Here is a 17,612-nt window from a genome sequence, read left to right as displayed (position 1 = left end):
CATTCTGTTAGAAGTGTTTTACACTCAGGTCTGTTCTACACACTTCACATCTTGGTTTGTCACCACCTGTTATGAGGTATTCATGTGTTAAGCGGGTATGTTCCAGTCGCAAACGAGTCAGGATAACTTGATGTCTTCTGTTTTTGGGGATATTTTTCCATGGGAGTACTGATGTTTTTACTTCTGCTAGCTTAAAGGTGGAATTGTACCACTGATGTTGATGATTTCTTGTTTGTAGAAAAATTTCAGGTCAATATGATTTATTTTGAGTTCAGTATGAATCAATGGATTTGAGATGGCTGCTTTCGCCAGTTGATCTGCTCTTTCATTGCCTGGGATGCCCACATGAGATGGGACCCACATGAATCTGATTACTGCTTGCCTTTGTTTGAGTACATGAAGCTCCTGTTTTATAGAAAGTATAATGGGATGTTGGGTGTTTGATTGATTCATTGCCAGAAGAGCACTCATGGAATTTGTAATAATGAGGCATTTTCCATTTTTTTAATATTTATGTACTTCAAGGCTTTCCATATAGCGTATGTTTCTCCAGTGAATACCGTGCTCTCCTTGGAAATTTGTACGAAGCTTGAAAACCTGCGATATTGTTCTAGAAGACGATGAAATTCTGCATTGATTATTCCGTGGTTCTTCTGACTTTTATCATGTTGTGGGAGAGTATGGTGGTCAATTATGATTTTGGGGATCCTCCAGGGTGGAAGGGTTGGAATATTTGAGGAAATGAATGGTTTTGGTCTCTGGAGGTGTAAACTAGATAAATACCGGTTCAGTATCTCATAAAAGGGAATATCGGTCCTCTTCTTCTTTTCAAAGACAATTCGAAATCTATTCGCAATTACATTATGGTGGACAGGTTTTTGCGGAAATGATAATATAGAGTAGGCGTATATTAGAGTTAAGAATTGCCTCCTTGAGGATAATGATGGCTCACTTGCTTCGCAGTGGATGCTGGTAGTTGGACTTGTGCAGTAAACTCCGAGTGCAATTCTAATGGCGTTGTTGCTGATTACATCGAGATCTTTCAGAACCAATTTCTTGGCAGAGTTGTACACTATAGTTCCATAATCTAGTTTTGAACGTATCAAAGATTTATAGATGAGCTTGAGTGTAGCGGAGTCCGATCCCCAGTTTCTTGAGGCGATTGTTTTCATGAGGTTCAGACCGTTCTGACAGGATTTTTTCAAATGTTGGATGTGAGATTTCCAGTCGAGTCTTTGGTCGAATATCAGTCCCAAAAATTTAATGCTTTCAACGTACTCAATATATTCTTCAAACATCATCAGTTTAGGTCGGTGTTCTTTAGGTCTTTTCAAAAAGTGTACATATTTTGTCTTTTCAAGTGATATTCGCAGGCCTGAAGATGACGACCATTCCTCTAGATTGATCATGAATCTCTGTAGATTGTTATGTATTCAGATCGGATTCTTTCCCTTGCCAAAAACTACGAGGTCATCTGCATAGAGTCTTGCTTTGAGAGGTTCTGAACATTTGTCAGTAATATTGTTGATGGCTATGAGAAATAAAGTGACACTTAGTGAAGAACCCTGTGGAATCCCATTCTTCCGAATTTTGGAGGAAGACAACGCCCCATTGGCTCTGACACGGAATTCGCGGAATTTCAGGAAGTTTGCAATGAAATGCATGATGTTTCCTCCAAATGACCACTTTTGTAGGGTGTCTAGGATTGAGTACCGCCATACAGTATCATATGCTCTTATGATGTCGAAGAAGACTGCAATGCAGTCTTTGCTAATGATTCGTGAATCCACATGAGTCTTCGATTATTTTCTCTAATAATCTGCTCATCGCACAAGCAATAGAAATCGGTCCATATCCTTCCAGTGATGATTTGGGTTTACCTGAGGGAATACGTGTTCATTCCAGATGCGATTGTATATCCTCAAAAGAATATCAGTAGCGTTTTCTGGTAACATACGTATGAATATCATAGGAATGTCATCAGATCCAGGAGATGAGTTCTTAGTACAATTGAGGCAATCGAGGAGTTCATTGAGAGTTATTGGGCAGTTCAGTGAATCATGTTCCATATTTTGATATGTTATGTCTGCTTTTTCATCATTCCTTTTTTTAGTAATGAAGGCAGAGGTATAATTATTGTCACTTGAGTGCTGGTTATAAGTTGATGCTAGTGCCTCTGCAATACCTTGTGGTGAGGTTAAAATTGTATTTAAGTTTTTCAAGTTACTTATGGGATTGTAAATATATTTTCCTGGAACTTTCTTGATCATATTCCAGACATCTCCTATAGGGGTTGTATTATTGATTCCAGACACAAATTTTTTCCATGACTCGAGTCTGCTTTTTTTCATGATATACCTAGATCTTGCTCTCAGTCTTTTGAATTCTATTTGGTTTTGAGGTGTCTTTCATAGGTATTGAATGCTTTCTTGGTCTGCTTGATAGCTTGGTTGCACTCGGAATTCCACCAAGGTAGTGGGGGATGATTTCGGATAGTTCGAGTTTTTCCAAGAGAAAACAATTCATTTTTCTTCTTTTGTATTTGAAAATAGATAGTTAATAAGATGGGATCACGGTTAATGAAGGATGAATTCAAAACTGCAAAGTTATAAAAAAAACCTGTATTTATTACTAGGTCGTATATAACTACAGAAATACTAATATATATTTGCTACTACATAATCATAATTTTTCATTTTCATAGCGTATACTGGCTGTAGTCGTGAAGACAATTCACAAAAGTGTTTTCCACTGTAGAAGGCCCATCTGGAATATATCATTTGGTTTAAATAGAGTGCGGACGTAAATAGTCCCCCTTCTTAACTTTCGAACGGGACAATATATGAGAATGGGGCAAGATTTTTGTAAAGAAATATCATGGTTAGTACTCTTTGATGAAAAAGCCGATTAGTCTAACATCACACATCGCCGAAAGGGTGCAATCAACATTTTTTTTTTCAAATGGAAAGGGGAGTCTTGTGACATTTCGTATTTCAATTCCCAATCAATGACCTTAATTTTTTGTGTATTTCGATAATGGGCTTGGAAGTTATTGATGTTTGAATTTGGGAGTAGGAATTTCTTAACTTCGCTACCTTATGTCAGAGATTTTTTGAGATGATTATTCATTGGAGAGAGAAAAGAATCAGTGACAGTTTTTGCAATAGATGAGTGTTAATTTTAAGGGCGTAACACGATAAGCACTTTTTTTCAACCTCGTTATTATTTATACATGGAAATATTAGTTCAAAATTTTCTCGTTGAAGTTCCTGACACTTATAAAACAGTCAATTTTAGTACTCATTTCTGTATTTTGAAATGTTTTTGGAGTGATACTAGCACAAGTTTCGGTAATTCTGTGATCGAGTTCCCGTATTGTTCCAGGTTGCGTAACATTCCAATAGCCAGTCCAATGAACCGCACCTACCAATCCATATGCGTGGTTACGTCGGATCCAACCAATCTCTTATAGGACTCAAAAAATATTGGGGCGTACCATCTTGTTGAAAACAACTGGACTTTCGAATGTATCTTCTTTGTTGGCTACAATCTCTTGAATCTTTGGGTAGATGAGGTTTCGAAGAATTTCCAAATATAAATCACCACTCAGATTTTTCTCTAGATTGGGACCTACCGTATGATTTCTGAATATTCCTGCCAAGACATTTATTTTCTCAGGAGTTTGAGTGTGACCTTCGAAAATATGTGGGTTCATATGTCTGACCAATATCACTTATTTTGACGGTTGTCACCTCCGTTGAAGAAAAAAGTACATTCGTCACTATGCATTCATACATTTTATGCAGTTTTGATTTGCAATTAAACGTTCGGAAAACACTGTATTCTTCTGTCAGTCTGATCATAGGGGTGAAATTGACGTAACGATTGCATACTGTTTCTCGTCTCACATAGATTTTATTCCAGCAACTACAGCTGTACACACATTTCCAGCTGTTTGAAATACTTCAACCAATTCCCTGAGATATTTTCGACAGATCGGATTATCAGGAAATCTTGCATTGAACACCCTTTCTAAAAATTATGAAAATCACGACTGGCTTCGGGGAACATATGGATTGCTTTTTTTTCTCTGAAGAACTGGCGCAAAATGAAAAGAGTCGAATTATCAGTATCAATAGAGGCAGATATCCAGCTAACACAGCACTCTTTGTTATTGGGGTAACACAATGTGAATTCTCATCTACATAGTAACACAGTACTCTCTGTTACTATGGTAACATGGTGTGGATTCTCATCTAGATAGTTGATTGCAAAAGAATCGAATTACACACAAAAATACGCTTTTTTTTCAAACACTTTCATTCAATTTGGTTCTGAATACCATTCATTTTCATGAACAATTGCTTTCTCTTACACTTTATGGACTTTGTGTAACCTGTGATAACTAACTTTGAAGATGTTTCTATCCTCTTTTGCTTACATAATTACAAATCATCATTTTTCCTTGTCTTGTCTTCAACTCATACACAATAACTCCGTAACCGGTTATCCAAATTCAAAACAGTCCTTTTCTAGAGAATTGAAAAACCTTCCGAGCAAAGGGTCATAAGACACTCCTTTCTATTTGAGAAAAAAAGTGGATAGTGCCCTCTCTGCAGCGATTAATGCGACATCATTGGTTTTTTTAAATCAGAAACTACTAAAAAGATTCCTTTCTGTACAAATTGTGTCCAACTTCGATATCTTTCCCTGTTCCAATGTTAACGCAACGTATATTGCCATGAAAATAGTACTAATATATGTTAGAAATTTAAAGCATATTCAATACAATCATCCAGAGTTTCTCATTGACAGTATTTTCGTTTGCAAGTTAGAAGTGGGAACCTAAGAAGTATAAATAAAGCAGAAAATGATGATGTAATTTTCGCGTAATTTGTCGTAGTGGAAGTGATTTCGAAAGTTATGAAAATTGATGTACACGTACAGTGAGAGATAAAATCTAAAGTTGACATATAGAGGGGAACACGGAAAAAACAAAATTGATCTATAGCATTCATCGATTTGAAGTATATGTGATTATTTGGAATAGATATAGGAAATAGAAAAAAATAATGTTAGATTCTTCATTACCTGAAGAAAAATCATAAGGAGGCAGATTTTATTATTTCTCATCAAATTGATATTTTTCATATCATCGACATAGAACAAGCAAAAAGATGGGGTCAAAACAGTGTCAAAATTGAAACTCCCACTACTTTTACAGCTACTCATTATTACATTACCTACATGTAACCTTTATTAAAGATTCATCATTGAGAAAATATATCTTCAAACTTACGGATTGGATACCACCTTGGAGCATCTACGTCAGCTTCTGCTCGAACAGAAGCCACGGCTTGACGAATCGCCAATGGCACAGTAACTGACAAACATATTGGTGGTTCGCCCACAGCTGAAATGAATAGATCGAAGTTCACTTTCTCTGCTATAACAATTACTTGAAAGAGTTCCTCTATATGTCAAACTCAATATGTACTTGTGATGGGCTGTTGGGAACCTTTGGTGTAGTAATGAATATTACCAGAGTTTTTTCCCAACACCAAACCAATCGGTTGGGTGTCGGAAAAAACTCGAGTAATATTCAAACTCATTGACAACTCTTTATAATATCTGTGACCCCAAATGTAACCGAACTCAAAATCAGCGCATGATTGACTCATAAGATAGGAACACAAGCTAAATCTTACGATCCCATATTTGTCACTTTCCCGCTGACGATTTATTTCAGGCTTGTGGAGAGCCCCAACCATCTCTCCGGCTCGTGGAAGAAAGGCAGATACAAATGAGCTCAGTGAACCAACGATCTTCACTGAATTTCGTCCAACAAATAAATGTTCACTTATGAAATAATAATTTCCATTCTGAGAGAAATAATAAAAGTGAAAAATTTTCTAATGGATCCGATCCGATGCCGGAATCGCCTGGAATAAACAATTTGCCATAGACATCGCGAGAGTGAATCATTTTAAAGAAATGAACTATAATTGAGTCTAAAGTATTAATTAAGTATTACAACTTATATTTCTGTAGCATTGAATGAAGTGGTTAATAAATTCAAAAAACCCTAATATTGAAATGAAATATTATTGATAAAAAAAGCGACAAAAAATTTGATGATAACCGTAAGAAAGACAATACGATTGGGGACTATTTATATTTCGGGAACTGGCAATACTAATGTCAATAGGTGTCAATGTGGCAACACCATAATGAAGTTTGACATTATTTAGCATAAACGTACTCACAACGTATTGATGTACAAGTGTTATTTGTTTTCTTTCACAGTGAGTTAGGAAACATCAATGGAGATATCAAGAGAAGGTTTTCGTCGGATTATTTTTCAGAACTTTCGATGTGGATCATATCAACAAGAATGTGTCGATAAATTCAGTTCTTTCTATGGCGATAAAGCACCATCAAAAATCACAGTATAACGCTGGTATAGTGAATTCAATCGTGGTCGTGGTTCGGTCACCGACGAATTCCGTGAAGGGCGTCCAAAATCCAAAATCGGTTGTTGTGCCACAAAACATCGATGCAGTGCATGATAATGCAAGATCGTCATGTGACATATTGTGAGCTAGAGGCATCCTTGCACATTGGTTTCACTTCAATACATTCGATTTTGCATGAACACTTAGTTGTAAAAAAATATTCTCGTTGGATGCCCCATAATTCATCAATCGCTCAAAAAAAAGCTCGTATCAAGTGGTGCAAGAAAATTATTAAAAATTTTGACCGTAAAGCTTCCAAAGACGTGTATGAAATCGTGACAGGTGATGAATCATGGATATATGCGTATGAGCCGCAAACAAAACAGCAATCGACCGAGTGGGTATTCCAAGACCAGCTAAATCCAACAAAAGTTGTTCGTGGAAGACGCACAGCGAAGCAAATGACCACTGTTCCGGTTGAGCAACGTAGAACGGTCAATTTTGAGTGTTACACGGCCATTTGTTTGCCGAAAGTCTTCGGAGAAAGTCGTAAAACTGACCGCCGAAGACGAATCATTCTCCATCATGACAATACGAGCTCTCACACATCTCATCATATATGCAGGTGAATTTTTGAACAAAACATCGAATTGATGACTCGCTCTCCATACAGTTCTGTTTTGGCATCCAATGACTTTTTCTTGATCCCGAATATCAAAGGTGAACTGCGTGGTAATCGATTTACGAGCGCCGAAGAAGTAGTTGTTCTTATAGATGATTTGATTTATAGCCAGTCTTCAAGTATGCCCACTGACTATACGTGAAAGATTTCTTTCCTTTTACGAGGAATTGGGCAAATTTGGATATGCAGTTGGTTACCTCGTTCACAGGCAGATGGAGCGACGACAAACCTGTTGTTTGTTGTAGTCTTCAGCTTAGTTCGAGGAATGATACTCTGACGGAATTCGATTTTCAATTATCGGAAATCATCGACTTTATGTTGATGATATACACTACCTTGCACTGACGAGTGGCCAAACAGCCCGAAACCGGTCTGCAAGTGTGTTCCGATAATTGAAAATCTATTGCGGCAGTTGTATCGCCAACAGCATATGCAGGAATAACTTCAGTGAAGAATCCTGCACTGACACCTGTCGGATATAATCCAACGCCCTTCGTGGTATTAGCCAGGGGAGTAGTTGTTTTCTGATAGGTGTCAGTCCATTAACCTACTGTGTAGGGTGTTGAGACTGGCCTGAACGAATTGTTCTTATAGATGATTTGATTTATAGCCAGTCTTCAAGTATGCCCACTGACTATACGTGAAAGATTTCTTTCCTTTTACGAGGAATTGGGCAAATTTGGATATGCAGTTGGTTACCTCGTTCACAGGCAGATGGAGCGACGACAAACCTGTTGTTTGTTGTAGTCTTCAGCTTAGTTCGAGGAATGATACTCTGACGGAATTCGATTTTCAATTATCGGAAATCATCGACTTTATGTTGATGATATACACTACCTTGCACTGACGAGTGGCCAAACAGCCCGAAACCGGTCTGCAAGTGTGTTCCGATAATTGAAAATCTATTGCGGCAGTTGTATCGCCAACAGCATATGCAGGAATAACTTCAGTGAAGAATCCTGCACTGACACCTGTCGGATATAATCCAACGCCCTTCGTGGTATTAGCCAGGGGAGTAGTTGTTTTCTGATAGGTGTCAGTCCATTAACCTACTGTGTAGGGTGTTGAGACTGGCCTGAACGAATTGTTCTTATAGATGAAACGAAAGTCTATTTTTATTATCCACAATGTTTCATGGGAAAACTTTGACAGTCATTCAAATATATTCATTGAAATTTTATCCCCAAACTTTCTTTCAGAAAGTGCATTTAAAGTTCCATTATAATTCAACAGTCATATAAATAAGTAACATTTTATTCAAAGGTCGAAATTATATGCGGAATTGAAACGTTTGTTGAATTTAGTCGAATGATACATTCCATTGACTGTTGAATAAAAATGTTTGTTCATTGCTGAGTTGAACTATATGTATATAGATTATTTTTCAGCATAATATTTAGTAAATTGGCGTTCCATTTTCCAATACTCTGAAAAAATATTTTTATTCATCAATCAATAAAATCTTCAAGTTATTTCATTAGTCTTTTTTATTCAAACAACAATTTTATTCATGTAACATTTTAAATCAAGTGTCATTTAAAATAGAACAAATTTTGCGAAGAATCGTTTTTAATATGTCGAACAAATGCATGAATCAATTAAATTCAAACAAATAAATTGTTAGGTGAATGAATTGAGGAATGAATATTTGTGACAATAAAAAGTAAAACGGCGTTCCATATTCTGGAGTGTCTCAAGAGGAATAGAAAACTGATTTGACAAATGATTTGAACGAATGCAAAAGTGTATTGATCATCAAGGGAAATAATTCGGAAAACAATAAAGTTATTTTCATAAAAAAAATGTTATTACAGGCTATTCCCGATATATCTCGTATAATAACCCTCTTCGGAATATTTTTTGTAGTTAGGGAAGAACAGTAAGGTGAAATGTGAAAGATACTATGAAGGTTCCTAATGAAAAAGTGCAGAATTATCCAGTGTTCGGTGAACTGTATGAAATACAATTGTGGATTGATAAATATTAGTAATTTCACTACCATTATTTCAATTTGATAATTACTTTTTGAATGCAGCACGCCAATGGGATTGGGATTGTTTCCTGGAAATTTGATTCTGAAATCGATTGGAATATCCTTTGCTCCTGGTGGTTTATAATTCCAACTGCGGTTGGTCAACATTTCCCCATTTTGTCCAATAACTATTTCTTCTGTCGTACCGTAACCAACGCCCATGATAAAAGCACCTTCTACTTGTCCCATGTCTATCAGTGGATTCAAGCTATAACCAACATCCTCTAATATATCTACCCTGCTAATTTGATGTTGCCCCGTTAGGACATCGAGTTCAATTTCAGAGGCACAAACACAATATGCTACGTAATTACCCAGCTCTGGATCTAAGGGAGAATTCCTGCAAGTGAAAAATCAGTAAGAATAGTATGCAATTGAAGATACCAAATTTGTTCTTACATGGAAGTAGCAGTTAGATGAATGTGATTTTTGTAACATTCTTCGACTATTTTTTCCCATGTTGGATCTACCATTTTATCCTTAATTGGCTTCATTCTTGATAAAAGAATATCACATGCCTTAATAAGTGCCTGAAATATACTGATTTGTGAGGTATATATGATGTAATGGTACTTCATCATTTTTGACAAAGAAAGGATGAAATGAAATATTGAACATTGGAGAGAAGAGAGAGAAGCAACTCAAGAATGCATTATGTAGCTATAGCCACATAAGGCAACATCACGAGTCCAATATTTTTTCCACTAATTCCTTTTCAAACTCCAGAATCTGCAACCTCTTGGGCTCATTACGTTTTCCTTCCCATATTTTCCTGATACCCATTCCAACAATTTTGTCTCCTGTACTTCTTTGTACATATTCTTTGTTGAATATTTGTTATATTCTTCTAGATATTATTTGTTTCTGTCCATACATTGTTTACCTCCAGTATTCCAGCTCCTCACATTGGCATAAAATATGACTAACTGTCTGTGTCCCTTTGTTGCACTGCCTGAAGTTGAGGTGTTCAACATAGAGCCCTATTTTTCCTAGTGAAATGAAAAATGTCCAGTGATTAGCCCTATGAATATTCTAAACCAAACACATTTATGTTTGAAGTTCTTTTTCAAACGGCCCCAATACTCTTTGTTTCTTACCAATCCATTTCCAATCGATAAAATATCAGTTTTTCTTTCAGTTGATTCAGAGCCATTGTTGATGATCCGTATTTTGTACACCCATCAGCTTTTCCATTGCCTCTGGTTTCTGATTGTTCAGGCACCCAGTATGAGTCAATCTAGTCTGGTCCAGCAGTTTCTACAGTATTTTGCGTCACTCCCAGGACAGTACTGATGTCTTGGGTTTATCGATTCCCAGCCTGTCTGTAAGGATTTTGATTCGCTTAGTAATATTTCTTTTCCACTACAAGAAGGCAAACACTTCCGCTTGAGAGAAGAATGTGTATTGGTCGAGCTGTTGCCTGTAATTTAAATTTCTCAAATGCTTTGTTCGTATCACTGTCTTCAACAATCCTAAGGTAATGTCGTGACACCACTGTTGCCGTTTGCGGATGTATGGAATCTATTATGGAGGATAAGATGTGCTCAATGAATTGGGAGTCATTCTCGTATCCAATGACTCACCTTTATCGGGTAAGTAGGAACTTGTTGTGGAACATAATGGAACATAATAAGTTATTTACATTTGATATTAAGAATGATGATTTCAATGTCACACTGAAAATAAGACATAGATGTTACAACTCTTAATTTCAGTAATAAAAAGTGGATAGGTGGGTAGAAGAATGGATGGTTAGATAGACAGATATATGGAAAGATAAAGAGATAAACGGATAGATAAATACGAGGTCTGTCCAAAAAATAAATATAAATATTCATTTATCACCAATTTCTATTGTGTCCTCTTCAAAGTAGTCCCCCTCAGATTCATGTTTCACATGAGAATTGTCATCACCGTCTGTTGATCTGGCTAGCGCGCCTTACAACTGCGCATCTTCCCTCTATCTACATAGCCACCACTGTCAGGGGGACCCCTACTCCTCCGAACTCACCCTCCTTCGTGCAGTGGGTGCGTAACCCTGGCCTTACAATGGGACGCAACCAGCGGGGTAGAAGACCCATTTTTATTTATTTTCCAATAAATTAATGTTACAAAAGGTACTACCACAATGAAAATAATTAACTCAACTCTCCTATCTCGATTTACACATTAGTCAGTGACATAATTATGACAGAACAGTAAAAGAAAAAAGAAACAATCAGTAAACTACATATTATAAAAGCATCGAGAAAGATATTGCCAATTCAGGTACACACGCTAAGTCCACACAGCTTTAGGAGTCTGCCAGGACTAGAGCAAGAACCATTCACAATTTTTCATTTCTGAATTCCGTTTGACATGCTGGCAGCTTGCCTTTCATTCTTCCCTTTCATTCCATACTACGCTCTCTGCCCATGCATTCGCAATGTGTATCCATTCATTTTCATTTACATTTGCGCCATCCAACTTTCACTCCTTCCATGCATCTCTCAAGCACATGTTGTCCCAGGTTGAATCCAGCTAGGTAACCCGGGAAATTACCATGTCCCGTGAATAGTTGTACAGCCTTCCTCGACAGATTAAGAGATTCAAACCCGACTATTTTACAGAATCTGTATAACAGTCGCACAGTCGTCCAACATCTGTCCCATGCCGGTCAGCAAGCTGATTGGACTGGGATTTTCATCCTTTTAGGTATCCACACAACCTTTGTTTGCTCCCACACATCAGGGAAATAACTTCTTTCCAGACAGGTGTTGTGAAGTTTTAACATACGAATCACTTTATTGAGGACCCCATCTATGCCAGTCGCCTTTCCATCGAGAAGCTGCTCAGCTACAGCTCGCAGCTCCCCAACCGTAAAAGATGGCCTCACCCCATTCTTCCTTATCCAACGCCTGACCGGAGTATCGATCACGTGATCATTCTTAGGGAAGTACTCTTCCAGAAGATACCTGCGGGTTTCTTCCCTTCCCATTTCTTTCGTCATTAGAAGGGATTTCCCTGGCTCTATCATCGTCAAGGAGACGATAGAAGCAGTCGCACGGATTTTCATCCTGGATACGTTCCACCCTCTCCCTCTACCATACTATCCTAGTATTCCCTATCATTCTTCTATACCTATTCCTCTCTCTCTCTCTCTCTCTCTCTTGTGCTCATCTGTTCTTCTGTGAGTATACTAGTTTTATTAATATTGAAGGATAACTTGTTACACTAATAGCATTCTTGAATTTTTGATTTTGTTAATGTCATTGGAAATGTCCTCATGAAGAAATCAAAAACGCACTACAATATTATAGGGAATACGGAAGATATAGCACTTGACAAAATGTTTCCTTACCCAACACACAGATTCGCTGGTGATACTAGCCCCGGTCATGTGAGAATTAGCTGATGAGAGATTATTACTAGGTTTAACCGTGATTTTATCCATTGGAATTCCCAATTTGTAAGCAACAACTTGAATCGCCTGAAAGAAAAAGGAGTTGTTTTATATTCTCTGAAAAACATTTTTTGAAGAGGAGTCAATGTATCTTATATGTATAACCTTCCACAATCTGATAAATAAAAAAAAGGTATAATAAGGCTATTGGAGAATTGCTTTATTTACTTTCATTTTCACTCTTTATTTTGATTTATTTTGATGTTAATTATAGTCAGTTAACTAGGTTAGTGATCCTATAATTTTTCTGAAGAGAAGTTGGTAACATGATCAATTTTTTCTTTAAAAAACAATTGTTTTCATGCCGACGTTTCGAATTTGATTCAATCCTTCTTCAGGGCTCTGTAAAAATGAATTTTCATAAACATACCTCCCACAAAACTTTTACGATTATTATCGTTTCAATTTCACAAGAAAGTAGTTTCTTCGTGCTAATATTTCTATTTGACTATCTAATGGTTTTCGAAATATTTTCATGGAATCATTTTCCAGCAGTTTGACTGCATTAACCTTTCTCGATTGTATCCCAGCCCAACTGTGGTGTTTAACTTTCAAGTTCGAAATGAATATTTCTATGTAGTTTTCTTCTAGCAAAGAGCCTTTTTGATTTATTTTTTTAAGCAAGCAAACAATTTTTCATCATAGAGAGAGAACTAAAAATTAGTGAACGATGCAAAGCTAAACTGTCCTTAAATTGTGTGAAAATTTCAGGATATAAATGGGATCAGCTATCACTACTGTGAGTCACTTAATGCTTCTAGACACATAAAGGATCCTACTTTTGAAAAATATAATTTTATACATTGAGGTAATAGCTAGAATTTTATGAGAAATTATTCGATATTGTAGAAGTTTAGGAAAAAAAAGTGTAATTTTAGAAAAAGTTTTACCCAAAAAATACTGCTCATTTCATAAAAGATATCTTCTGTATTAATTCGAAACCGTTTTCATCGACAAACGGTTCCAATTTTCGGAAAAAAATTTCTAATATCCTGAATATCTTTGAGACGGTTCGCAATAGGAAAAAAGTTGAAAACTAGTGCAAATTAACTTTTCTTTGAAATACATCATAATATCGAAAAATCTGAATTGATTCTTATGTCTAGTCATCAATCTTGTTAATCCACAGGCGTTTGCAGAATTATAGAATGCCATTTGTAAGCTATGTAGAAAATAAAATGGGATAACTGCTTCACTCGTTTAATTGCTAGTGAAAATGCCACCTACAAAATTGAAACTTTTACGAATTGACGTTTTCTAATGAATACTAGAACTTCAAAGATGTAATATTGATGATACAAATATGCCCAGATATGTGAAATGGTACTCGACAACTTGAAGAAAAGTGTAAGTTAAAACTACTAACCTATAATAGTTTTAATATTGATATTGTACTGGACTGTTGCCTCATTTTAGACATGAATGTTTTGCTATTAAGTGTTGTTTGATCTGTGATGAACTGTGATTTAGATGTAATCCTAAATCAAACCAAAAAATACCTTAGTATTAATTCCTTGTCCAATTTCTACACCCCCATGGGATATGGCCACAGATCCATCAGAATGATATATGGACAGTATAACACTGTAACTAAAAAATAAGGGAATAGGATAAATCAATGGCACCACAGATATCCCCTTCTTTTTCCAACGATTATTCTGAAAAGCAGAATTATATTTTAGTAATTATATTGCTGAATAATTAGTGTGAGTTATGAGAGATAATTAAACAGGTGATGAAAATGTGATGAAAGTTATTCATACCGCTCGCGACTGATAAGTATACTATATACAGTGCGCATCATAAGTGTTACCTCCCCTATCTAACTCGTTACTGGCCTCTTGTTAGGAAAATCACCGAGACACGTCGATTTTTTATTTTTACAGTGTACATTTCTGTATGAATAGTTCACCACTAATTTCATTCCTCACTGGAGGGGAGCAACCCTGTCAAAAAATTTAAATAGTATGAGGTGGTGAGTGATAGCTCATTTGAAAGGGCATTTTTCTCTGTTCAACCGTGCAATTATATATACCACAAACAGGAAAACAACTAAACTAACACTAATTTTTTCTGTTATTACAGTAACCTCCACCTCCACCGTTGACCTCCTGGCAAAAATAGATTCCAGTTTTAGTTTCAGTCCTGACGCTTTGAAAGGAACGTCTACAGAAACGGACAGTTAATATGCAAATTATAAAAAATAACGCCTCACTTGACGTCTGAACCAAAACCGATATCATACAGGGCGCAACGTTAATTGTCGTTATTCTTAAACAATCATAACTCTTGAATTGATATGGCAAATTTTAATTTCCTTACACGGTTGAATAGATAGTGAAACCCCCTATGAAATGAGCTATCCGTCGCCACCCTATGCTATTCACATTTTTCGAAAGTGTTGCTCCCCTCCAGTAAGGGATGAAATTAGGGGTGAATTGTTCATACTCAAATGTACATTGTATAAATAAAAAATTGACGTGTTTGGGCGATTTTCCTAACAGGAGTTAGGTAGGGGGATGACACTACGCACTGTATACCTACTAGTGGCTGTGTTGCATTCTAAAGATACCGGGATACACTAGGTTATCACAATTATCGCGAACTACTTTCGTCAAGTTGATTCGTCCAGGTTAATTCGTAAGTCGTGAGAAACTGGAATTGATTCTAGTCAAACTAACTGAGAGAGAAATTGAAAATAAGACTGGCGAGTTAACTTTCTTGATTCATGAAAGGTACTCGACGTAGTTAGTTCAATCGAGTACTTCGAAAAAGATCGAATTATTTTAATGAATTACTTTAGATTTGGAAGCGACCAAGCAGGGTGCTACCGAGTAAATCCAGAGTGCTTGAAGCTGAATAACAACTACTGAAAGAAAAAAACCGTAAAGTGTTGACGAAAAAGGAAATAGCTGATAGTTTACCCCTTCTTTAACTCGAAGAAGAACTAGGTAAAATCTAGATATATGCACGGAGGAGAAAACAGTAGTTTTTTTCATCCGCAAGCAAGAAGCATGAATATCAGGAAAAAGTTTTATGAAGAACAAGATCGACGAAACAGAATATGTCAATGAAGTGAACCTTATGATTGAGGCCTTAAAGAAACGATTCAGAAGATATAAATAAATCATAGATACTAATACTGAACAGAATAAGGAACATTCCTTTCATCAGAAAAAATAGAAAACAATTGTGAAAAGCTGATTCATTATTCTGCAGAGATGAGTAACATACTACCGACTAGAAAACGAACGCTATCCCAAAATCCTCAACCTTACAAAAATTCCAGATACAATGAAATTTTCCATGGGCCAAATGGTGGAAATCAAAAAAATCTCTTCAAAGAAATGAATACCTCATCTTGTAATGTTATAAAAGAAATGCTGGCAAGGTCATGAGACACGTATTCTATTCCGAAACCTCAAAGCACACCATTGTAGTCAAGAGCTGTAGCGCTTGATATTTCTAAGGCCTTTGACTGTGGGTAACCAGATTCATTTCAATGCCACAAAAACCCAGGTATCGGTTTTCTTCAAAAAGATAAATGTCTCCAAACCGGATATAATATTGTTAAGACAAACAATTTCGCTTTCGCTTCGATAAGTTTGTTGGGGGTTAAAATGGACACCAATATGTCTTGGCAGAACCATGTCGCTGGAATTGCAGAAGCCGCTTCTCAAAAGATTGGAACACTGTTCTGAACCAGAAAACTATACACACCCCAGCAGCTTTTGATGCTTTATGAAGCTCAGGTCATACCTTCTCTGGAGAATTGTTCTCATGTATGGAGCTCCACCCCTAAGTATACATACCCTGAAGCTGCTGGATTCCATCCAGAAAAGATCCATCCGCCTGACTGGAGTCGCGAAAATCACTTGCAACCTTGATAGTCTGGAACATCGATACTTTCACGGAAAGTGTTCAAGTACTTGGCACATTTGATTCCATTTGGAGCACTGCGTTAACGTAGAATAAACTTCCTGAGAACGTTTTTTCAAATGGATTTAATCTCCAGCGATTCAAATTCAATGTGAATCACTACTTTCGCACAGGCACCGCTCTTAGAGCGCCTTAAGGATTTTCCTGTAGTGCTTGTGTTTTGTCCTTGAAAAAAACATTGTCCTATATAGGTGAGTGAATTTCAATATCGTATCTTTTTCATATATTATAATGTGTAGCGTTCCTACGAATGATACCTGTTTACATTCCATAACGAATGTTTGTAGCAAAAACTGAATGGGAAAGTAATTTTTGAATAATATGTGTGATTGATGACTTGTTTACTTTATGGTAATTCATAATTACTTAAATGAAATGGATCCCGAAACCGGTCGTATGAATAAAATTTACCAGTGGTATTTAGACAAAAGTATTTTTATTCATTTCATTTAAATTTTTGTATAATTGATTTTTTATATAAAAGTAGTTAATTTTAAATTTTCCTTCTAGATGTTCAACTTTTGATAACAGTATTTGATTAAATTAGGCTTTTGTCCATACTTTTTAGCACATTATATTGATTGCAAATAAGCTGTGTGGAAATTTGTTGATTTACCTTGTTGAATTGCTCTATTTGCAGCTTTCTTTCATCTATTTCTGCCCATATCTTCATCTCATTTATATAGTCCATTATGCGAGGGTCAGTCTTAGAAATATTACGGATTCTAAATTCCAACGGATCCATGCCTATGGCTACAGCAGTATGTTCCATGATGGCTTCGAGCATCGTAAATCCTTCAAGAGCACCTTTAAGAATATGTTGCCAATGAGTCAAAAATATAATACAATCGTCATTTGTCAACATATAATACTTTGGAAAATATTCGGCAGACAACGTATTACGTAATAAATTTAGCAGCATTGTAAAATACAAAATCAAATGGTACGTTAACAAGGTGAAGTAAGAGATTGTGCTCACAGCTAGCCTGAACAGGGAGGGAGGGGTAAGTTCCTCAAATATTGTATGTTACTCTAACGGGTGCCAATAGATTCAATTATTTG

At 36.4% G+C, this 17,612-nt stretch overlaps 1 protein-coding gene across 3 annotated transcripts in view; it reads right to left on the bottom strand.

Annotated features, from left to right (window-relative positions):
- Nucleotides 1-2,606: 2,606 nt before the first annotated feature.
- LOC111508569 (xanthine dehydrogenase/oxidase) overlaps nucleotides 2,607-17,612 on the bottom strand; it is an 84,056-nt gene continuing 69,050 nt past the window's right edge. For 2 of the 3 annotated variants that reach the window (XM_074181234.1, XM_074181235.1), the window contains 7 exons: nucleotides 17,167-17,357; nucleotides 14,111-14,269; nucleotides 12,510-12,638; nucleotides 9,569-9,699; nucleotides 9,160-9,509; nucleotides 5,300-5,413; nucleotides 2,607-2,766 (listed from right to left, as the gene is read on the bottom strand). In XM_074181234.1, the coding sequence (XP_074037335.1) occupies nucleotides 2,699-2,766; nucleotides 5,300-5,413; nucleotides 9,160-9,509; nucleotides 9,569-9,699; nucleotides 12,510-12,638; nucleotides 14,111-14,269; nucleotides 17,167-17,357 (1,142 nt within the window). In that variant the 3' untranslated portion in view covers nucleotides 2,607-2,698. The remainder of the gene's footprint in view (nucleotides 2,767-5,299; nucleotides 5,414-9,159; nucleotides 9,510-9,568; nucleotides 9,700-12,509; nucleotides 12,639-14,110; nucleotides 14,270-17,166; nucleotides 17,358-17,612) is intronic. The other variant, XM_074181236.1, reaches the window with a different exon arrangement.

Source organism: Leptinotarsa decemlineata, unplaced genomic scaffold (assembly GCF_025532065.1).
Source record: "Leptinotarsa decemlineata unplaced genomic scaffold, Ldec_3_MD MMD2_tig00026307_RagTag_RagTag, whole genome shotgun sequence".
Taxonomy (NCBI): Eukaryota; Metazoa; Arthropoda; class Insecta; order Coleoptera; family Chrysomelidae; genus Leptinotarsa; species Leptinotarsa decemlineata.
This window is presented reverse-complemented; position numbering and strand designations above follow the sequence as displayed.